At 31.0% G+C, this 24286-nt stretch overlaps 1 protein-coding gene across 1 annotated transcript in view; it reads left to right on the top strand.

Moving 5' to 3' along the window:
* LOC111707408 (kinesin-like protein KIF28P) overlaps nt 1-23664 on the top strand; it is a 37039-nt gene extending 13375 nt beyond the window's left edge. The window contains exons 9-36 of the mRNA XM_023480512.1: nt 88-211; nt 714-791; nt 875-935; nt 1871-1974; nt 2999-3094; nt 3491-3571; nt 4044-4148; nt 5145-5209; nt 5586-5700; nt 6561-6642; nt 7456-7565; nt 8103-8152; nt 8700-8784; nt 9242-9274; nt 10062-10132; nt 12394-12460; nt 14227-14283; nt 16701-16790; nt 17318-17410; nt 17484-17537; nt 17917-17955; nt 18997-19079; nt 19700-19757; nt 19839-19921; nt 20565-20604; nt 20899-20964; nt 21071-21200; nt 22449-23664. Coding sequence (XP_023336280.1) covers nt 88-211; nt 714-791; nt 875-935; nt 1871-1974; nt 2999-3094; nt 3491-3571; nt 4044-4148; nt 5145-5209; nt 5586-5700; nt 6561-6642; nt 7456-7565; nt 8103-8152; nt 8700-8784; nt 9242-9274; nt 10062-10132; nt 12394-12460; nt 14227-14283; nt 16701-16790; nt 17318-17410; nt 17484-17537; nt 17917-17955; nt 18997-19079; nt 19700-19757; nt 19839-19921; nt 20565-20604; nt 20899-20964; nt 21071-21200; nt 22449-22528 — 2200 coding nt within the window. The 3' untranslated portion in view covers nt 22529-23664. The remainder of the gene's footprint in view (nt 1-87; nt 212-713; nt 792-874; nt 936-1870; nt 1975-2998; nt 3095-3490; nt 3572-4043; nt 4149-5144; nt 5210-5585; nt 5701-6560; nt 6643-7455; nt 7566-8102; nt 8153-8699; nt 8785-9241; nt 9275-10061; nt 10133-12393; nt 12461-14226; nt 14284-16700; nt 16791-17317; nt 17411-17483; nt 17538-17916; nt 17956-18996; nt 19080-19699; nt 19758-19838; nt 19922-20564; nt 20605-20898; nt 20965-21070; nt 21201-22448) is intronic.
* The last annotated feature ends 622 nt before the right edge of the window (nt 23665-24286 follow it).

The raw sequence follows: 24286 nt of genomic DNA, 5'->3' as shown, positions 1-24286 counted from the left end.
GGGGGGGGGGGGGGGGGGGAGGGAAATGGATTAAATTAGGTCTAAAGTATTCTTAATCTCTGTTAAATATCTGTATTTATATTACAGTGAACGTGTGGAGAGTACTGGAGCTGCTGGCGATCGATTGAAGGAAGGAGCAGCAATCAATCAATCACTCAGTATGCTGGGAAATGTTATTCATGCCCTGGCCTCTCAGTCAGAGGGGAAAAATGTAAGTCTTAAAAAAAGTGGTAAAAAAGTAAGTTTTAAAAGTGCAGAAAAATGTAAGATCTAAAATGAAGGAGGACAAATGTAAGATGTTAGTTAAAGAACAGTGGTTGGCTTATATATCAATACAATGAATACGACTTTTTACTTTATTTTTTATTTGTAACAAGCTTTTTTCAAGCTTACCAGTAATAAAACAGCATCTCTTTGTTTTCATGTTTATGTGTATCCATGCTGTTTAAACCTTGTCATTTGTTGATCTTCTGTAATCCTAGATCCTCTGTGATTATTGATCCTCTAGGATCCATAAATATATGTGATCTTTGATCCTCTGTGATCGCCTGATAATATATGATTATTGATCCTCTGTTATTTTTGATTTTCTGTGATCATTGATCCTCTGTGATCCTAGATCCTATGTGATCCTAGATCCTCTGTGATCCTTGATCATTCGTGATCCTTGATTGTCTGTTATTATCTAACCTTGATCCTATTTGTATGATCAGGTTCGAGTACCATATAGAGATTCTACCCTCACCAAGCTTCTTCAGAATGCACTTGGAGGAAACAGTAAAACTCTGATGGTAATTTTATAACAAATATTTGGCAGATGACATTTAAAACTATTTTTTTCATTCATATTTTATTATTTAAATTATCTATTTAGATTGCTGCAATCAGCCCCGCTGATATTAACTATGATGAAAGCTTGTCAACACTAAGATACGGTAACATCGTAATACGGTGGTAAACAGAAACAGTGGATTCATTCAATTCATAATCTTTATTATAATGAAAGTGACATAAAGAGATTTTGTAATTTGTGATTTGTTTATTTCTGAAAATGTGCCTGGAATTATTTTTTACATACCAAGACAAAAATCGTTCGGATTCTTACAAGCATTGAGTCTTTGCCACAATTTTAATTTTTGAAATCCCTATATCTTTGCAACCTGATGACGTAAACTAACATTAATTGATCTAACAGAATTCATAGTTTGAAATATCTAAGGTTCAACGACATTGGATTGCAAGGATATTGAAATTAGAAAATCAGAGTTTGTGGCAAAAACTCAATTCCCTTGATATAATTGCGTTTCTGTCTTTAATTCAACAATATTTAAACTTGCAGAGTTGTTATTTTAAAAATGTTTATTTAGCGCATTCACCATTAAAAATTTAAAAAGGAACAAGCGAAACGTTTAAGTCTGACAGGTTAAATTGGGATCAAAAGTCACAATTTGCTTTGATTAAGAGTTATGGACCGAAGTGTAAAAGTAGCGCTATATTAGTTTAAAAACTTACAAAATCTTTTTCTTGATTAAAAGCCAGAGAAAAATGACGACCATTCCCTAGTTTTCTGGTCACCACAGTATCTAGAGAATCTAGATCTTGTACCTCGTCATACAGTTAACAATTCATCAAATGTCGCATTCTTTACTTTCAGATAATGGAATTTTGCAGATATTTAATTACATGATTGTATGGTACTCTTTAAAACTGTTCCCGCATATTGATGACTATTTATTTATTTTCGCAAATACTGTAATTTACGTAAAATAGCATAAAACCCTTTGAAAAATTGTCAAGACGACATTTGATAAATTCTTTCGATGCATGGCTTATTTAGGGTTTAACAGTAGTAAAATCTATTAATGTTTAGCTGATCGAGCAAAACAGATTAAGACGAAAGCAATAGTAAACGAGGATCCAACTGAAGCTCTTATTAGAGAACTAAAGGTAAAGACAGAATCAAGTGTTGGAACGGTAAATTGTTATTGCTTTAATCTCAAAGTGACCCTCATTCACAATGATCATTGAACTATTGCAACGTTATTCTAATCGCTTTTATGCTTAATTTTGATAAATTCTTAATTTTTTCTGAAACACGAAATTGTCTGTTTTTTATACGGTAATAACCAGAAAACAATGGAAAAGAAAGACGACATTATAGCAATTCTAAAGCGTCAATTGGTCAATTTACACTGTACAATTGCTATTTCTAATGTTCATTGAAATAGTTTATGAAGTTAATGATAAAGATGATACTTTTACAAGTTGTTGATAATAATTATAATGATGATAATCTAATTATTTAATGAAGTTAATGATAAAAATGATACTTTAACAAGTTAATGATTACAATGATAATGATGATACTCTAATTATTTGATGAAGTTAATGATAAAGATGATACTTTTACAAGTTGATGAAAATAATGATAATGATGATACTCTAATTATTTAATGAAGTTAATGATAAAGAGGACACTTTAACAAGTTGATGATTATAATGATAATTATGATAATCTAATTATTTAATGAAGTTAATGATAAAGAGGATACTTTAACAAGTTGATGATTATAATGATAATGACGATTACAATCAGATTATAATTATAATGATTTAACCAGTTCTGATCTAAAGAATATGGCTGGTTGTGTTATATCCATATTAATATCTAGGATCTGAAGAATGTGGCTGATAGTTTTATATCCATATTTATATCTAGGATTTCAAGGATATGGCTGATTGTGCTTTATCCATATTTATATTTACGATTGAAGGATATCGCTGATTGTGTTATATCCATACTTATATCTAGGATCTCAAGGATATGGCTGATTGTGCTATATCCATATCTACATTTCATCTTAAAAATATGGCTGATTGTGTTAAATCCATATTAGTATCTATGATCTCAATGATATGGTTGATTGTGTTTTATCCATATTTATATCTAGGATCTCAATGATATGGCCCATTGTGTTATATCCATATTTATATCTAGGATCTTAAGAGTATGGCTGGCAAAGAGACAATGTCTAAGGCTGAGCTTGAAGCACTGAAGAAGGAATGGTTGGCGGAGATGAAGGCGAATATGAAGGTAATCAAAGGTTGGCGGAGATGAAGGCGAATATGAAGGTAAGGAATGGTTGGCGGAGATGAAGGCGAATATGAAGGTAATCAAAGGTTGGCGGAGATGAAGGCGAATATGAAGGTAAGGAATGGTTGGCGGAGATGAAGGCGAATATGAAGGTAAGGAATGGTTGGCGGAGATGAAGGCGAATATGAAGGTAAGGAATGGTTGGCGAAGATGAAGGCGAATATGATGTAAGTAACGGTTGGCGGTGATGAAGGCAAAAATAAACTGAAACCAGATTAAACTCAAACAAACTAAAAAACAAATAAACTTGATATTGAAAAGCAATATTAGGATGTACAGTGCTAATGAATTGGCAAAAAGCACAAATTTGCCAAATCTAAATTATCTGATGTTTAGGCGAATGAGAAGGAAGCAAACGATATGAAGAAAACTACTGAGGAGAAGGTTTCTCAGCAGAAGGAGAAGGATTCAGAAAAGGTTTTAAAATAATTCAATAATTGGCCATTAGCCAAACTACTAAGATATATTAAGTGGAGGAATTATTGCCTAAAATATTATCGGAACATTTTTTCAAGCTTAACCGACAAATTTATACCCAAATTTAATCAAAAAGTGACTTTCTCTTTTATGTGACAATGTGAAGATGTTAAAAAACGCATTTTTTCTCCAAACATGTGAATTTCCCCAAGATTTAGATATTCTATCTAAAAGATATTTTTCATAATTTTAAACCTTCTAAAAACATTGCTAGATTAATAAATTATGTTTAAAAAATGAAATATTCACTGTAATTTTTTTTAATTTAACACTGAATCATTGAAAAGATCACATTTAATTAATTAAAAAATGTAAATTCAACCATTCGTTTATTGTATTAAAAATTAACACCAACACAAGATTTACAAAATAAAAGGTAAAAATATTTGTTGAATATTATATTTATGTTTAGGATTCTGCCCTGCAGAAGGTTCTGGAGGAGAAGAAGAGTAAACCTCATTTCTTTAATCTTAACTTTGATCCTCAGCTTAGCGGCAGACTTGTTCATATCATTCAGGAACATTCATTATACAATAGTACTCAGCTCAAAAGTTTAGAATGATGGATATCGAGATCAAACCTTAATCCTCTCTATTTGATAATCTTCAGACTAATTTAGTCTCTAGATTAATTTCTAGAGATTATAGATGCGCTCTTTAACTTTTGAAAAACCGGTTTTAAATTCATTTGGACTAACGCACGTAAGATTTGGATTAATGTATATTAAAACTAAAGTTACAGGGACTTTAGTCCTCAAATGTGTTAAATATGTTTTTTAAACAAGTTTATATTAACATGATTAAATTTATATTTGTTGTATTGCTCTCAAAGCCGGCTTATGAACAACTGACTTTATTTCAATCGTTTATTAGTCCTATCGATTTAGCATCGTATCGTATTTGTAATCAAACGTATCTTTATTACATGAAGTAGGAAATGTGATATCCAACAAGACCGAATTAAAAAGAAAATTAAAATTTTCCAAGTAGATATTCAGATTAAGGGATCAGGATTAAGTATATTCAGATTAAGTGATCAGGATTAAGAATATGCAGATTAAGGGATCAGGATTAAAGGTATTCAGATTAAGGGATCAGGATTAAGGATATTCAGATTAAGGGATCAGGATTAAGGATATTCAGATTAAGTGATCAGGATTAAGAATATGCAGATTAAGGGATCAGGATTAAAGATATTCAGATTAAGGGATCAGGATTAAGGATATTCAGATTAAGTGATCAGGATTAAGAATATGCAGATTAAGGGATCAGGATTAAAGGTATTCAGATTAAGGGATCAGGATTAAGAATATGCAGATTAAGGGATCAGGATTAAAGGTATCCAATTCTAAAGTTCCCAGGTTTCACAATTGCATGCTTTAAGCAAGGAGTTAGCGTCTCTAATATGCCTGCAATTTGTTTCATTGTCTCATTACATCGTACACCCGCAAATCACTTTTACATATAAACCACTAAATTGAATCCCGTTGTTAACTGAATGTAACTGTACACAGAAAACGGAAACGGAAATAGGAAATCAGAAAGGAAAGGAGTCTGATATCTGTATGGTTGGACCAGGGTAATTATCTTTTTTTTTGAAACACTATCCTTCGATTCAGAGCGCTTTATGTCACTTTTTCTGGAAATATCTATGAGTCTTTTTTCGTACTTTTCAAAGAAAATAAATTTTTTTGCTGATATTCATGTTTTTTGTTAAAAATTCGTAAAACTATAAAAGGACCATTTTACATTCTCATCAACTAAAAACCTTCTCTGGGATCGTGTCAAGTTCTTTAAAAATTATGCCGATTCGGTTCCGCCGTTCTGATTCTTAGTGGAACCCCCCAAAAAATGATGGTAATCATTCCTAAATAGTTCATTTTTATAAATAAAAAAAATACTCAAATAATATTCTTTGAATTCCAAAAGTTTTGAAATTTGGTTTCTATTTTCAGTGTTCATGAGACGCATGCAATAGTAAAGCAGGATAAGAAATCTCATCAAGTTTTCATCACACCCTCGGAGAAGGATTGTAGATTACTCGTCAACGGAGATATCATTACCTCAGAGGTAAATTAACTTAATTCTTAAACATTGATGATTTTTAGTTGAACTATCTAATTTTATCACATCAATGATTTTTAGTTAAACTATCTAGTTTTATCACATCAATGATTTTTAGTTGAACAATCTAGTTTTGTAACACTGATGATTTTTAGTTGAACTTTCTAGTTTTATAACATCGCTGATTTTTAGTTGAACTATCTAATTTTTTAACATCGATGATTTTTAGCTGTACTATATAGTTTTATAACATCGATGATTTTTAGCTCAACTATTTAGTTTTATAACATCGATGATTTTTAGTTCAACTATTTAGTTCTATAACATCGATGATTTTTTGTTTAACTATCTAGGTTTATGACATCGATGATTTTTAGTTAACTATTTAGTTTTATATCATTGATGATTATTAGTTGAACTATCTAGGTTTAAAACATTGATCACTTTAGTTGAACTATATAGGTTTATAACATTGATGAATTGTAGGCTCAATTCTATTTATTTTCACAACATGTACGATTTTCAGTTAAACTATCTAGTTTTATAACATCGATGATATTTAATTGAACTAACAAGTTTTATAATATCGATAATTGTAGGTTCAACTATTTCTTTTTACAACATCTATGATTTTCAGTTAAACTATCTATAGTTTTATTACATTGATGATTTTTAAAAACAAAAACAAACAAAATAATTCACGAATTTTCAGCATTTTTTAAATGTTATTCATTTATAAACCTTTCATGGGGTCTTGTGAGGACCCACACATAATTTGGGCCCAATCAGTTCATCCGTTTTGACGTTTATTGGATACAAACAAACACCAATACAAGCAAAGTAAATATATATATTGATGATTGTAGGTAGAACTACATCACAATGACCGTCTTATATTTGGCTCTACGCAGCTTTGGGTTTTCCAGAATCCCAAACAGAAGGATAAAGGTGAATATTAGAACCAAAAAGTATAAAATATGATATTTTCATAATTTGAAAAAATATAACTTTAAGAAGACGTTCCCACATAAATAGACGTGAACATTACATAGTCATATTTGGCGTATATAGTCTAACTATAGTTGTACGTATAGTCCTATATAGTCGTATATAGTCTCAATATAGTCTGAATATAGTCCTATATAGTTGTATATAGTCTCAATATAGTCATATATAGTCTGAATATAGTCGTATATATAGTCGTATATAATCATATATAGTCTGAATATAGTCGTATACAGTCTGAATATAGTCATACATATAGTCGTATATAGTCTGAATATAGTCGTATATAGTCTTAATATAGTCGTATTTAGTCTAAATATAGTCGTATATAGTCTTAATATAGTCGTATACAGTCTTAATATAGTCTATATAGTCAGAATATAGTCGTATTTCGTCTGAATATAGTCATATTTAGTTGTATATATAGTCGTATTTAGTCTGAATATAGTCGTATATAGTCTTAATATGGTCGTATATAGTCTGAATATAGTCGTATATAGATTAGTCAGAATAAAGTTGTATATAGTCCTATACATAAGCGTACAAAGTGAGGATATTGTCGTACTATAGTCTGTTATAGCCGTAGCGCTCGGTCCCCTAGCCCATCCTAGCCACAGTGCTAGGTCCCTATTGCAGCCTGTGGCGCCTCAGAAGGCCTAACCTTACCTTAGGCTTTGCACATTTGGGAAGTTGCCACTTGGGAAATTGTCACTTGGGAAAATGCCCAACACCCATAAATATATGTATATATTGTAGACTCCAAGACGTATCCTCCTATCACGTATGAGTACGCCCAGGAGGAGATTGCTGCCAAGGCAGGGGTGAAAGTGGATTCAGCTGGTGGCGGGGATATGGCCCTTCTTCAGGTAAAAAGAATATTACTGCCCAGGTAGGGAAAAGGGTGGATTCAGCGGGAGGCGGGGATATGGCCCTTCTTCAGGTAAATAGACTATTTACGCCGAGGTGGAGGAAAAGGTGGATTCAGCGGGAGGCGGGGATATGGCCCTTCTTCAGGTAAATATAAAATTACCGCCGAGGCGGGTGGGGAAGGTAGATTCAGCGGGAGGCAGGGACATTTCCCTTTTGCAGCTAAATAGACTATTATCGCCGAGGCGGGGGAGAAGGTGGATTCGGCAGGAGATGGGATTATGAGCCTTCTTCAGGTAAATAAGACTATTAATGCCGAGTCGAGAGTAAACGGTGATAACCACGACTGAAAATTATAATCAATTTTGAAAGAGAAAGCCAGGGATATTTCAATCATTCATGGTTAATTAAAGCTTTTTAGGCATACCGTTGTTAATCTGACTTGCAGCTGCATGAATTACACTCTAAATTCACTAAAAAAGATATTTTTTACTACGAAATTTTAAATTAAATCTATAATAATGTTTGCTGTTTAGGAGGATTTGATTGATACAATGCCAGCTGTTGAAGAGGCAAATTCTATCAGGTTATAATTAATTTTAAAGCAAATTAATTTTTTGAATTTATTTATTTAATTTTTGTTTGACAAGACATATCAATATCATCATACTTGAACATCAATCTCAATTGTTGTCATTTAAACCTTTTCTCCTTTTAAAATTCTATTTTCTTATGGGACTATTGTGCACTTTATCTTGCACATTTCTGTGTCATGGTCTCTGTTTTATTATATCAGTGCTCAAAGACTAATTTAATTATTTTGGAAAAAACGTGAAAATTTAAAATTTCGCAAAATATGACAAATGGTACATTTTTGAAAAGCCCCTTACCCATCAAATTCAAATATGCAAAAATATTAGCACAACTTTCAAAACCTAATTGTGTATTCACTCAACTTAAAATTTCAAAACCAAGCAAAGAACATTTCCGTGGTTCTCCTGAGTTCCCCAATCTAAATTTTAGACAAATCGATCAAGGGGTTCCTGAGTTATGATCGGACACATACAAACAAAGAGACAAACAGAGATTACAACTTTAAATATGAATATAGATATATAATATTGTTTGTCTAGTGAAGAGTTGGATAAAAGAGTCAAGTTTGAGATAATCCTGATTTCTCCTCAAATGCTCGGACAGATGAGGGGAACCAAAGCGGAGGTATACAACAATATAGCTTAAAGGGACTGATTCCGAAACTTGGCTATGCTTGATTAAATTATAAATCTGAACTATGATACATCCTAGAATTAAGCTAAGCCACTAGAAAGGAAATATGGTTTTCACGAATCGATGGAAACCGTTTTCTGCCGAATTTTTTTAATGAAATTAAATCAGGACCAAAATATTATAATTAGCTTTTATGATATTTCTAATAATATTTCTGAAAATTTAAAACTTAAAAAAAATTAAAATTCAGAAATGTGAGAATATTTTCAAAAATAAACGGCAGTGTATTATATTTAATGCTTCTCACTGTATTCTTCGCAATTATTCGCAAAGGTTGTCAATTAGTAGCTATTTAAATATTCATTTAAAATTTTGCAATTATCATTCACTTTTCTTTTCTTATTCATTGTTTCAATTTTTAATATTTTATGCTATTTTCTTTTTGCAGGGATTTACAGATATGGAGTCCAAGCAACCGGAAGTAGGATTTGTGTTTTTTTTCTTTTTTCTTTTTTATTTTTCCTCTTTATAATTTCTTTTTTTATGGAAAGAAAACTTTTCGTTTTCGAAAAACTTTATGTTCTTTATGGAGAAATTGAAGATGAAACTTTGTTTTTCTTGACGCATGTTTAAATAAATTCGATCAAATTTAAAGCACAAAACCAGGGGCGTAGGCAGAAAATTTCTCAACAGGGGTTTTTTCAGGGGGGGGGGGAGAATATTCACCAGAATACTCACCTGACAAAAATTATTAGTTTACTTTAAATGAAATTTAACAAACTTCACTTTTCTGAAACATTAGAAAGTTGAAAAAAACAGTTTATGAGATCCTGGCATTTTTTCTTAACTTTAAAGACTTTTTGGTATTCAATTTATCTCACAAAAAGCTGAGTGTTTTTATCAATTATTAATCTTCTAAATTTTGTTCCTAAAGAACAAAACGATTTAAAAATTTAGTTTCGGCTTTATCCGACATGAAACCAAAGCACACATTTTAAAACTTTTAAAACATGATAAAATTTCAAATGTAAACATCTCAAATGCTTCTGAAGGTTTTGAAAGCTAAATAGCAAATACAAAAAAATAATGTCGTACTAAAGCATTATAATTTTTTCAGATTTAATCAATTTGCTTTAATTGTAGTTGTATTAAAGTTAGATCAAACTAATAAGTAAATAAAGATTACCTGTGGACTTTAATCCATAATCTATTTTCATCGACAATGCGTGTCTTGATTTTTTAGACAAAAATGCATAAGTTTTATTTAGGTTTGCGTCAAGATGAAAAATCTTGAAAATGGAACCGAGTTTATCTGGCCAAAGGAAAAGTTTTTGAACAGGTGACTTGACACTGAACCTGAATCTGAACCTGAAATTCAAACTCAACCTGGAAATGAACCTTAAAATCAAAATTAAACCTGAATCTAAACCTAAAATCTAAGTTTAATATGAATCTGAACCTAAAATCAGAATTAAACCTGAATCTGAACCTAAAATCTAAATCTAATATGAATCTAAACCTAAAATCAGAATTACACCTGAATCTGAACCTAAAATCTAAATCTAATATGGATCTGAACCTAAAATCAGAATCAAACCTGAATCTGAACCAAAAATCTAAATTTAATATGGATTTGAACCTAAAATCAGAAATAAACCTGAATCTGAACCTAAAATCTAAATTTAATATGGGTCTATACCTAAAATCAGAATTAAACCTGAATCTGAACCTAAAATCTAAATTTAATATGAACCTGAACCTAAATCAGAATTAAACCTGAATCTGAACCTAAAAACTAAATTTAATATGAATCTGAACATAAATCAGAATTAAACCTGAATCTGAACCTAAAATCTAAATTTCATATGAATCTGAACCTAAATCAGAATTAAACCTGAATCTGAACCTAAAATATAAATTTCATATGAATATGAACCTAAATCAGAATTAAACCTGAATCTGAACCTAAAATCTAAATTTAATATGAATCTGAACCTAAATCAGAATTAAACCTGAATCTGAACATAAAATATAGATTTAATATGAATCTGAACCTAAAATCAAAACTAAACCTGAATTCAAACATAAACTTAAGACTTAACCTAAATCTAAACGTAAATTTAAAACTAGACCTGAATCTGAAATATAAACTTAAAACCAAACCTATATACACACCTAAACTTTAAACTAAATCTGAATCTGAACTTATAATCGGGACATAAATCTGTACCTTAACTTAAACTAGACCTAAACATTAACCTAAATAAAGCTACCAGAGCTGATCATAAACCTAAATAAAGCTACCAGAGCTGATCATAAACCTAAATAAAGCTACCAGAGCTGATCATTAACCTAAATAAAGCTACCAGAGCTGATCATAAACCTAAATAAAGCTACTAGAGCTAATCATAAACCTAAATAAAGCTACTAGAGCTGATCAAAAACCTAAATAAAGCTACTAGAGCTGATCATAAACCTAAATAAAGCTACTAGAGCTGATCATAAACCTAAATAAAGCTACCAAAGCTGATCATAAACCTAAATAAAGCTACTAGAGCTGATCATAAACCTAAATAAAGCTACCAGAGCTGATCATAAACCTAAAAGTTTGTAGATCTAATTTTAAACCCATGCTTAAACCTAAATCTAGATAAGAATTAAACCAAAACTTAAACCTATACCTAAACCTAAACCTATACCTAAACCTAAACCTAAACCAATACCTAAACCTAAATATAAACGTACCTAAACCTGAATGTGAAGCAAACCTAATATTAGCTAAACCTAGAAATAATCCTTAACTTGACCGTAACCCAAACTTAATCCTAAACCTAAACTTGAACCTAGACCTAAACCTGAACCTAGTTCTAAACCTGAACCTAAATCTGAACCTAGACCTAAACCTGAACCTAGTTCTAAACCTGAACCAAATAATCCTTAACTTGACCGTAACCCAAACTTAATCCTAAACCTAAACTTGAACCTAGACCTAAACCTGAACCTAGTTCTAAACCTGAACCTAAATCTGAACCTAGACCTAAACCTGAACCTAGTTCTAAACCTGAACCAAAATCTGAACAAAAACCTAAACCTAAATCTAAACCTACCTAGATTTAAACCTAAACCTTATTCTTTTGCCTAAATTTTAGTCTTATTCTACAAAATAATTTTACACAGAAGGATTATTATAATGCCAGATAGACGACTAAAAATTTATTAAATCTAATTAATTAAAAGATAAAAAAATAAATTATGGTCTTACTGGTTTTAAATCCTTTTCTAGAATTTGTGGCAAAAATGTTTCTAAAATGCGTGGCAATGAAATAAAATTTTTATTTGTTACATGTTTCCGTCACGTGAAATTATGTATGATTTTTTTTTTTTTAGTATAGTAGGTTAATGAAGGAATTGTACATTTTACAACTTTATATACTTGTAGGTTGTACTTGATGAAGTATATGTACATTTTTACGTCTTTATGTACTTGTAGGTTGTACTTGATGAAGGAGATGTACATTTTAAAATATTTATGTACTTCTATGTAGATTGTACTTAATGAAGGAGATGTACATTTTAACATCTTTATGTACTTGTATGTAGGTTGTACCTGATGAAGGAGATGTACAACAATTATGATGAGGAAGAGGATGACTGGGATTTGCCTGAGGTGAAAAATAATATTTTCCTTCAACCTTTTATCTTGTTTTTTTATATATTCACATCAAATAAATCCACATAAATACAAATCTTAAAGGGAGTGACCGGCTATGTAAGGTAGTTGAACTGAGTATGCAGTGTTGTGGAAAGCTTCTTTCGGATTCATTTGAGACATATTAAACTTTTTAAAGATCTGTAAATCCCGAGTTTGAGCGCAAATTCGATGTTCAAAACTCCTACTTTGGGGGTGGATGCGTTTTCAGAATTAGTTTTTTTAAATTATTACATAATGACGACATAAAATGTAAAAAAGTTCTACAATAAACTACAGACATGTTGAGAAAATAAAAATTAATCTTATCATCGAAAATAAGTAATCTTGTTCAATTATTAGTTTCTATTATCTCATTATTCTGGTTTCTTATTATTCAAAAAGATTTTCGCAGATTTTCTAGAATTATTATTGAAAAGACGACATTTGAAGAATTTGAAGAAATCTGGGAATAAATTCAAAGAAAATTAGAAATTCAATATAATAATGAAAAAGAAATAATCGATTTTAGCATTGATTTATTGACAAATTTATTTTGAGAAATATGTTCCTAACCATCCAATTAGATTACTGTATAATTTTTACTTTATTTTTCGTTGTCGATATTTAATAATTTAAAAAAACTAATTCTGAAAATTCCACCCCCAAAGTAGGAGTTTTGAACGTCGAATTTGCGCTCAAACTCAGGATTTATAGATCTTTAAAAAGTTTAATATGTCTCAAATGAATCCGAAAGAAGTTTTCCACAACACTGCATACTCAGTTCAACTACCTTACATAGCCGGTCACTCCCTTTAAATACACTATTTGATGAATACATTAGAATATACGGAGGATTCCTCTGTGAAGTAAACCCAACTACACTTGGCTAAATTCAAATTGCACAAACTTCTTGTACGGCAAATCCAGTAAAACTTAAGAACGGCTTAACTGATAGGCTTTCATTTATCGTGGAAACTTCAAGATCCTAATAAGACCAGTTAATTTTCAGTGGTGTTAATCCAAAACAAAACAAAGATTATTTACAAAATATAACAATAAAATTAGGAATATATGAGGAAAAATATTAAACTAGATTGAAATGGAAAAAGTAAAATAATTAACTGGCAAGAAAATAGAAAATATGAAAACAGTGTCATTCTTAAAAAGAGTATTTAAAATGTTTACAATAAACGTTGTAATTCGTCTTCCTTCGCTCTTATTTTCAGTTTGTTTAAACTTTACTTTATAAATAACTACAGGATTACCCTCAAAAGACTGCAAAGACGACATGAAACTCGTTCAATATGACGATTGACGGTCCCTAGGTTAAATTAAACCTTCTGGCTTGCATATAATCTTTTAATGGTTTATTTAATGATTTTGCAAAGAAAGAAACCAGTTTTCTGTTGCAGGAAATAGTAAATATAAAAAAACAGACAGTATAAATTCCGTACAATCGTCTATAAAATGTCAACCCTGTAGATCTAGCCATATGGTTTCGAAACCCAGCTTTGACTTAAAACTAAATTTTCGCTATACAAACCGATCCACTAAAGTTCGAATTTTTAAACCAAGCTAATAACATTTCCATGATCTTGCCAAACAAATTTGAGGCAAAGGGGTTCCTGTGTTATGATCGGACAAACAGACAAGCAGAGAGTCTTACTTAACAATAATAGTTATTAATAAATAAATTGTAGAATCTAAATAAATAAATTGAAAAACATTTAAATTTTTCTTAGGACAAGGATCCATTTCAAGAGGATCTTAATTCAGATGTGAACATTGGAGCAGTACAGGTAAATATTGGAGCAGTAGAGGTAAATATTGGAGCAGTAGAGGTAAATATTGGAGCAGTACAGGTAATATTGGAGCAGCACGGGTAAATATTGGAGCAGTACAGGTAATTATTGGAGAAGTACAGGTAAATATTGGATCAGTACAGGTAAATATTGGAGCAGTACAGAAAATATTGCAGCAGTACAGGTAAATATTGGAGCAGTACAGGTAAATATTGAAGCAGGTCAAGTAAATATTGGAGCAGTACAGGTAAATATTGGACCAGAAGAGGTAAATATTGGAGCAGTATAGGTAAATATTGTAGCAGTATAGGTAAATATTGGAGCAGAACAGGTAAATATTGGAGCAGTACAGGTAAATATTGGAGCAGTACAAGTAAATATCGGAGCAGTAGAGGTAAATATTGGAGCATTACAGATAAATANGAGCAAGATCAATTCTCATGTGAAGTCCAGTGTTCCTCAAATTTCAGTTCCTGGAAGACGTTTTTCTCATGTTCGCTAAACAGTACAGGTAAATATTGGAGCCGTATAGGTAAATATTGGAGCAGTACAGGTAAATATTGGAGCAGTAAATGTAAATATTGGAGCAGTACAGGTAAAAATTGGAGCAGTACAGGTGAATATTATAGCAGTACAGGTAAATATTGGAGTAGCACAGGTAATTATTGGAGCAGTACAGGTAAATATTGGAGCAGTAGAGGTAAGCATTAGAGTAGAATAGGTAAATATTGGAACAGTACAAATAAAAATTGGAGCAGTTCAGATAAATATTGGAGCAATACAGGTAAATATATTGGAGAAGTACAGGTAAATATTGGAACAGTACGTGGTGAATATTGGAGTAGTACAGGTGAATATTTGAGTAGTACATGGTGAATATTGGAGCAGTACTGGGTAAATATTGGATTGGAGCAGTACAAGTAAATATTTAAGCAGTACAGGTAAATATTGGAGCAGTACAGGTAAATATTGGAGCAGAAGAGGTAAATATTGGAGCAGTACAGATAAATATTGGAACAGCACGTGGTGAATATTGGAGTACTACATAGTGAATATCGGAGTAGTACATGGTGAATATTGGAGTAATACAAGGTGAATATTGGAGTAGTACAAGTAAAAATTGGAGCAGTTCAAAGGAATTTTGGAGCAGTACAGGGTGAATAAAAAGTTTATTTTTATTCTTACAGTTTATGAGGAATTACAGAATGAGTTCATATTTGCATGTTTACAATGCTGTCATTTTCATACTGAAACAACAAATATTAATTACCATGATAGGAATATTAATTAATTTGGAAGGAACTGTAGAATGTAGGCGTTTAACTTTCAGTGCCGGTCTATTCACGTTTAACTTTCAGTGCCGGTCTATTCATTAACTTTAAGTGCCGGTCTATTCATGTTTACCTTTAAGTGCCAGTCTATTCACGTTTAACTTTAAGTGCCGGTCTATTCACGTTTAACTTTAAGTTCCGGTCTATTCACGTTTAACTTTAAGTGCCGGTCTATTCATGTTTAACTTTAAGTGCCGGTCTATTCACGTTTAACTTTAAGTGCCGGTCTATTCACGTTTAACTTTAAGTTCCGGTCTATTCACGTTTAACTTTAAGTCCCGGTCTATTCATGTTTAATTTTAAGTGCCGGTCTATTCACGTTTAACTTTAAGTGCCGGTCTATTCACGGTTAACTTAAAGTTCCGGTCTATTCACGTTTAACTTTAAGTGCCGGTCTATTCATGTTTAACTTTAAGTGCCGGCCTATTCATGTTTAACTTTAGGTGCCGTTCTATTCATGTTTAACTTTAGGTGCCGTTCTATTCATGTTTAACTTTAGGTGCCGTTCTATTCACGTTTAACTTTCAGTGCCGGTCTATTCACGTTTAATTTTCAGTGCCGGTCTATTCACGTTTAACTTTAGGTGCCGTTCTATTCACGTTTAACTTTAAGTAATGGTCTATTCGCGTTTAATTTTAAGTGCTGGTCTAATCACGTTTAATTTAAAGTGCTGGTCTATTCAAAAAGTGAAATGTCGGATTTAACAGTTCTCTTTCAAATTTTATCTGAAGAGAGTACGAATATGAAAGAAAAATTGTCGTTTTCTAAAGTATTGAATTAAGCCAGTTTCCTACATTCTCTGCTTTCAGAGTAACCATACTATAATGTTTTCTTTGCTGGAAAAGCTTGGATTTCTCATGCACTAATGGTCAGACAAAAATCTAACACGTATCTTCGTGAAATTGTCACCTATATTTACATCCATTATTCCATTCAGCAGTTGTTTCTTGCCAAAAAATTGTTGTTGCTCATGAAATGATGCGTTTCCTGTACCTTGTACATTGTATAATCTACATACAATTAGAAATGAACAAACATTTGCTGAAGTTTTAGAATTTTTTATATTTACAGAACTTTTTCTAGGTGTCCCTTCAACCCATAGCGTACATGGTTGAGATGAAAGAACAGCTTGAGATTACAGACCTAAAAGGAAACAAAATTGGAGTTATGAATGTAAGATTTATTCTATAATTTTCTTACTATAATTTTATGATTATTCAATGCATTTCTAAACCACTTATTTAGTTTTTACTTCAATTTTTTCCCACTTAATCAATTAGATTCTCAAATTCGTATTCAAAATGATAATTTACATTGATTTATTGATCTATTGATTATCTAGTTCCTTTTTTATCCGCTAAGAAGGAATATTTCTAGATTGAAGAAGCACCCTATATAAAATGAATATTATATAGATTGAAGTAGCACCCTGTAATTGGAATATTATCTAGATTGAAGTAGCATCCTGTAACAGAAATATATCTGGATTGAAGTAGCACCCTGTAACAGGAATATATCTAGATTGAAGTGGCACCCTGTAACAGGACTATTATATAGATTGAAGTAGCACCCTGTAACAGGAATATTATCTAGATTGAATTAGCACCCTGTAACAGGAATATATCTAGATTGAAGTAGTACCCTGTAACTGGAATATTATCTAGATTGAAGTAGCACCCTGTAACAGGAATATTATCTAGATTGAAGTAGCACCCTGTAACAGGAAAGGAAAAGAATATACTGAGGCTGATGACAAGTTTGTTGATAGTCCTGACGATCTGGTCGGCAAGGATGTAAGTAAAAAAAAATTAGGAAATAATTAAAGAAATCAATTAAAAAAATTTAAAATTTTATAAAAAAATTTAGTTGCATTTCCTGGTGAAGATAGTTAATTGCAGAGGATTACCTAACAAATTCACGGTGAGTTAAAATTTTTTATTTCGAACATAAAATATATAAAATAGTCCAAACCTTATTTTTTCTTCAAAATCTTCATCACTTTTATTATTTTCTTAACAATTAGTCAAGAAAATGCCATGCCCACGGGGTCAACAAGAGTTTAAAAATATTTTCAGTCATATTTTGATACAGCAAATCAAGGAACTAGGAGCGTTTAATTTTTTCTTATATTAATTCATTAAACCACAAAAGATCGCGATATAAAAACTCGGGAAACAGTTCTAATTCTGATTTTTATCCAGGAGTCGGGAGTCAGGACCTCTAATTTTACGTTTACGATTCATCCCAAAAGGAAAAAAATAATAGTTTAATGTCAAATTTTTATTAAATATATATTTAGGATATGCACTGTAAATACAGGGTCTACCTGGATGAAAAGGTGAAATACATTTTTACATGATTTGCTTTATTAAAGTTTCTTGATATCCTTCTTTTTTTAGCATCTCTCATCTTTTTTTGATACTATCACCCCCGGCGCCTTATTCACTAATTTTCTTACTACATCTTCCCTTCTTTGCTAATTTTCTTACTACATCTCCCTTATTTACTTTTTTTTACTACATCTCCCTTATTTACTAATTTTCTTACTACTTCATCCCCTCTTTTTACTAATTTTCTTACTACATCTTCCCTTCTTTGCTAATTTTCTTACTACATCTCCCTTATTTACTAATTTTCTTACTACATCTCCCTTATTCTCTAATTTTTTTACTACATCTCCCTTATTCTCTAATTTTTTTACTACATCTCCCTCTATTCACTAATTTTCTTACTACAAATCTCCTAATTTACTAATTTTCTTACTATCTCCCCTTAATCAAAAATTTTCTTACAAACATCTCCCCTCCTTCAATAGTTTTCTTACTACATCTCCCCTAATTCACAAATTTTCTTACTACATCTCCCCTTATTCACTAATTTCCTAACAACACTTCCCCCTTATTCACTAATTTTCTTACTTCTTCTCCCCTTATTCACTAATTTCTTACTATACCATCCACCTATTCACTAATTTCCTAACAACACTTCTCCCCTCATTCACTAATTTTCTTTATACACCATCCAAATGAATTGGTTCTTTGCCACAACCTCCAATTTGCAAATACATATATTTTTGCAACCCGATGATGTAAACCTTTGATAGTTGAAACATTTATTATTATTATTACTATTTTTTTTTACAGAAATATCTACTTAAAGATATAAGGACTAGAAAATCTGAGTTGCTAACTAAGACTCAATTCCTTTTCTGAGCCCGTTCTCTCTCTAATAATGTTTAAATGATAATTATGTTGTTAATAATGTTGTTCACGTACTTTGGGGGACAATAGTTTGGCCGCTAGGTGTCTCTCATATCTTTCCTTCTCCTTTTCTGAGGCTTAATTATCTAGTTTTGACAACCTATGTTTTGCCTGTATAGGACACGACAACTGAGAAAGTGAGCCTCACCTCAAATCCGGATTTTAATCATAAGAAGCAATTCAGCTTTACGCCAGCAACAAGGTGATTCATTCATTTATTTATTTTTTTCATTGAATGATGTATTCATTTATATATTTATTTATTTAAATATTTATTCAGTTATTCTGTCATTTACTCATTTATTCATAAAAAAACTTATATTCCGTTATTCATTTAGTCATTCTTTAATTAATACATTTTTTTATTTAAACATTAATTCATTTATTCACTTTACTTACATATTTATTAATTTAATGAATTTTTTTTTAATTTACTCATTTGCTTTTTTATTAATTCTTTATAGTTTCTTTTTTATTTTTATTTAATTTCTTTTTTCTTCTTTTACCAATAATTGGTTCACTTTATTTACTGAAAACACAAGATACGACAGTATAAGATTTCTACCTGAAAACCATAGATTAATATCAATACAGATGGAACATTAAATGTCGTCATCTCAAAATTTAGGGGTAATTTTTTCACAATAATCTTAGGGTTATTTAGACTCAATAAGGAAATAATTCCAAAAGATATCCTATAAAATGAATGGATACGTTATAATTTAGTTATAAATATATATTGTCGTTTTCATGTTATTGCAGCAAGTGATTATTTAGTTTCCGACTTATTTTAATTAAATATAAATATTTGTTTTGGTTCAGGCAACTTGTTGAATATCTCAACAATGGAAATATTATGATTCAGATAGTGGGGAAACAGGTAGAGTTATATACACTCATGATAATAATACTATTCTACAAACAATAGTAAAGTATTACATATTATTAATGAATATTTTAGTTTATCCGTAAGAGTGCAGTTGCGTCTAAAAAAGGTCAAACAACAAAGGAACTTTTGAAGAGTGATAGAAGTGTGATCACTAAGTAAGTAGAGAAGACAGGATAGACAAGATTGACAAGATTGACAGATAGACAAGATTGACAAGATTGACAGATAGACAAGATTGGCAAGATTGATAGATAGACAAGATTGACAAAATTGACCGATAGACAAGATAGACAAGATTGACAGATAGACAAGATTGACCGATAGACATGATGGACATGATGGACAAGATAGACAAGATAGACAAGATAGACAATATAGACAAGAAAGACAAGATAGACAAGATAGAAAAGATAGAAAAGATAGAAAAGATAGAAAAGATAGAAAAGAAAGACAAGACAGACAAGACAAACATTCTAGACAAGACAGACAAGATAGAAAAGATAGACAAGATAGACAAGATAGAAAAGATAGAAAAGAAAGACAAGACAGACAAGACAAACATTCTAGACAAGACAGACAAGATAGACAAGATAGACAAGATAGACAAGATAGAAAAGATAGACAATAAAGACAAGACAGACAAGACAAACAACCTAGACAAGAGAGACAAAATAGACAAGATAGACAAGATAGAAAAGATAGACAAGAAAGACAAGAAAGACAAGAAAGACAAGAAAGACAAGACAGACAAAAACAACAACCCAGACAAGACAGAAAAATTATTGGAACTGTTTAAAGGAGTGGAATTCAAGTAAATGGGAAGGTTGTAGACCCACAGGTAGGAATATTTATTTTTCATTCATTTATTTATTCTTTCATCCATACAAACTGATTTCCTTCTTCTTTTTGCTTTCCGCGGAAGATGTTGATTTGAGGGCGGGACTTAATGAATTCAAGAAATTTACAAAAATATTGGAGTGTTTTTTTCAACAAACTTCGGAATATCGTTGTTTAAAAGTAAATTGAGAAAGTTGCGTCTCCGTCACCAACTAGTATAAAATTGCCGATATAACCAACTGATTAAATATGTGAACACTCACTTTAATAATCTCATAAATAATTCTAATTTTAGAAGCAAAGTATTGTTGTTGAGCTCTTGCTTATGAAGAAAACTCAAGCTCGTCTTCAACAGAGAGTTGTAATTATTATTATTTTTATTATTATTATAATTTTCATAATTATAATTATAATTATTATTATTATTATCATTATTTTAATCAACATTGATAATATTGTATTATTAGGATAATTTAAAGAAAATGTTAGAGAAAGCGGATTCAATGGGAAAGCATGGTGTGTCTACTAAAGTAATAAAATCCTTTTTTAACGCCCACACAACAGATCAGTTCGGGGCAGCCATGAAACAGCTAGAAGGTAATAATCAGTAGGTAATGTAGATTTAATCATAAATACTATAACAGGGGTATATATTTTCATTAACATATCATCAGAAAACAAGATTTTAAATCAAACCAAAATTGTTCGGAAACGAAAAAAGATCGATTAAAAATCTTCAATGATCGTTAGCTTTTCATTGATCAGTTAGACCGTTAAATAACGATTTCTAAATCGTCTAAACGACTTTTTATGAAAACCCATGGTCTAACAAGATTTTGCTGAACGAACAATTTTCTGAAAAAATTTTTACTGAACCAACTATTAAACAATTTGTCTTGATTGTATTGGCTGTCAATAAAACGTCCTGTAAACACTGGGTTCACATAGACGGGCTGGTAGGAGGAAATATGTAAGTGTTACACTAGACCGGTTAATCCTCGTACCGGTTCAAATAATGCAACGATATGACCCACGGTATGTTTTCATGAAATATATATACCACTGTGCTTTGCTTATAGTTCAATAATATTTTAACACAAGTCGCCAGCACAATGCCAACCATGCAATATTCTAAGGGATTGTAGACATAGTTTCAAGTACCCTCTAATTAAATAGTTGTATGTCTGATTCATACTGTTACATGCAAGGGTCCCATTAAGCTTCTTTAAAACCAGCAACCTGCACGTTTAATGTACAGTGATAACCAGAACAAAATAGAATAGAAAGACGACATTATAGCAATACTTGAGTGTATTTGACGTTGATACAATAAAATGTACATGTACTAGACACTTATCAAATCACTGCACAATATATTTGTCTCATGCTCCTTAAACCTTTTCAAGTTCTGACTTGATTCTAAAAGTCGTATTTTTCTGGGTATCACTGTATTACACTGTAAACATCTCCCAGCTTGAAAAAGGTTTTAATTATGTTATTTTTGTTAATTATTTCTAACAATTAGTTTATTCTATCAAGGTTATTATAGTGGTCTGTTTATTATTTCTAACAATTTGTTTATTCTATCGAGATTATTATAATGTTTTGTTTATTATCTCTAAAAATTAGTTTATTCTCTTACGACTTAGTTTTGAAACAGAAATTGTAAAATATTTACAAAAAATACAAATTTTATGCCAATAGCTAAATATGGGGGTGGGGGAGGCTTAAGGGGGCTAGGGAGGGGCATAAAGGAGTGCAGAAAAACAGTAAGAAGTAGACCGGTAGACAATGGACATGTTTGCGTAAATTATTAAACACAATATTAAAAAGATTTAATTCTAGAAGATTATGATGATGAAGGTTACAGATCAGCATCACCACTCAGTCAAACCCAGCAGAGTTCTGTATGCGTTATTTTATAATTATTACAAGGATAATAATAATACCAATATTATATTTTATAATTATTACAAGGATAATAATAATACCAATATTATATTTTATAATTATCACGTGTTTTCCGGTTTCCAAGGGTCAAAGAGGATTAAATATTTACAGGGTTAACAGTAGTTCTAGTCTTATAAAAGTTAGATAACAGATTGGTCTTTGTCCAGATATTACGAACATAAATATGTGAACTATAGTTTGTATACCTTTGTGCATAATAACCGAGTATGAAGTGTTTCTTCGTTTACCATTACTTAACAATTTTACGAAATGACATGAACATGAGGGGAGTATCCTTCTCTAAGCTATTATACACAAAGGTTTCTCACATGTTTAATGTTTATCTGCTAAAGGCTATGTATACCCGAATGACGACAAATTGACCAAAAATACAATTTAAGGAAACCGGGATAAATCCATTTTGACCTTTTCTCAAGAGGAAAATAAAATTCAATAAAAATAGAAATTTTACAAAGGCTCTAAGTTTTTTAAATAAAAAAACACAAAATTAAAATATTTAAAAAAATTTAAATACTGTCACTCAGCAATTAAATTAAACGAAATAAATTACACAAAACATAATTTACGATATCTTAGTATTGCATTCACTAGGTGAAATTAATGAGGGAAAAACATGGAAAATTAAAAATATTTTATTTTTAATTTTGTAATTCATAGTTTTCATCTTCGTGTCAAAACTCTGATTTAAAGATTGGCCGACTAATCAACTTTAACTTAGTTTTGGTTAATTGGTTCATAAATTGACTTGGAAGGATAAAATTTCTTAAACTCCACTGTTAAGCGGACCATTGGCCGAATTTTAAGAATTTGAGGAAAATCTCAAATTTGAGACGCGGCTCAAACCATGGTCTCACTTGAAATTGTATTGGGAATGTTTTTGCCGGTTCAGCGACACGGCTCGAATTCTTTAAATTCGGCCTTTTAACATTTTACTCGGCAATAAAAATGATTATTAATATACTCTTATAATTACCAAAATGTGATATTTGAAAAAATTCTTATTAAAAATCTTAATAATGACGTGTTAGATGTCTCACTCATATTTATACGATGCATAAAAAGATATATGTTAAATAAACTTTTTCCTTTCTGTTTTGTAGTTGAGTAGTTGGACACATCATCTCGTAATTCTTCCGGACCCCCTCCCTCCGTAATTCTTCCGGACCCCCTCCCTCCGTAATTTCAAAGGGGTTTTCAGGTCCCAACGGTGCTGAGCCCCCCCCCCTGTAAAGAAAAAAGTTTAAGCCCCCTGAATACACCCCTATTCTAGACCCCCCTTTTTCTAAAAAAAAACATACATTGTTCCAGGCTATAGGTTTAGATAAAATAGACAGATATTCTTGGGAGACTTATTATTTCAGAATGTGGGGCGCGGGCTCCACGAGAGATCATGTAATTTTACCAAGTAATTTTTGTTTGATTTGTATACAACAATTTTACTATTTAAATTTACAGATAAAGATATAATTAAAATTTTATTTAAGTGGAATTCGCGTTAGAATTTTCATAATTATATTTGTAATGGTTTATTTGTAATGATGAAAATCATTTTAATTCCATGGTCACAAAATCGTGCCACAACGATTTTAAACCCTTCAATGACAGAGTGGTACTCTGCAAATAGTGGTTTTAAGGGTACTGTTGTGAATCAAGTCACCACCTCTTTAACAAGTAACTTATATTACAAAGCAGTCCCTATTAAAGCGTTTACA

The sequence above is a fragment of the Eurytemora carolleeae genome, unplaced genomic scaffold (genome assembly GCF_000591075.1).
Source record: "Eurytemora carolleeae unplaced genomic scaffold, Eaff_2.0 scaffold272, whole genome shotgun sequence".
Classification (NCBI taxonomy): Eukaryota; Metazoa; Arthropoda; class Copepoda; order Calanoida; family Temoridae; genus Eurytemora; species Eurytemora carolleeae.
The sequence above is the reverse complement of the archived record's forward strand: the minus strand, read 5'-3'. Positions and strand labels throughout refer to the sequence as shown.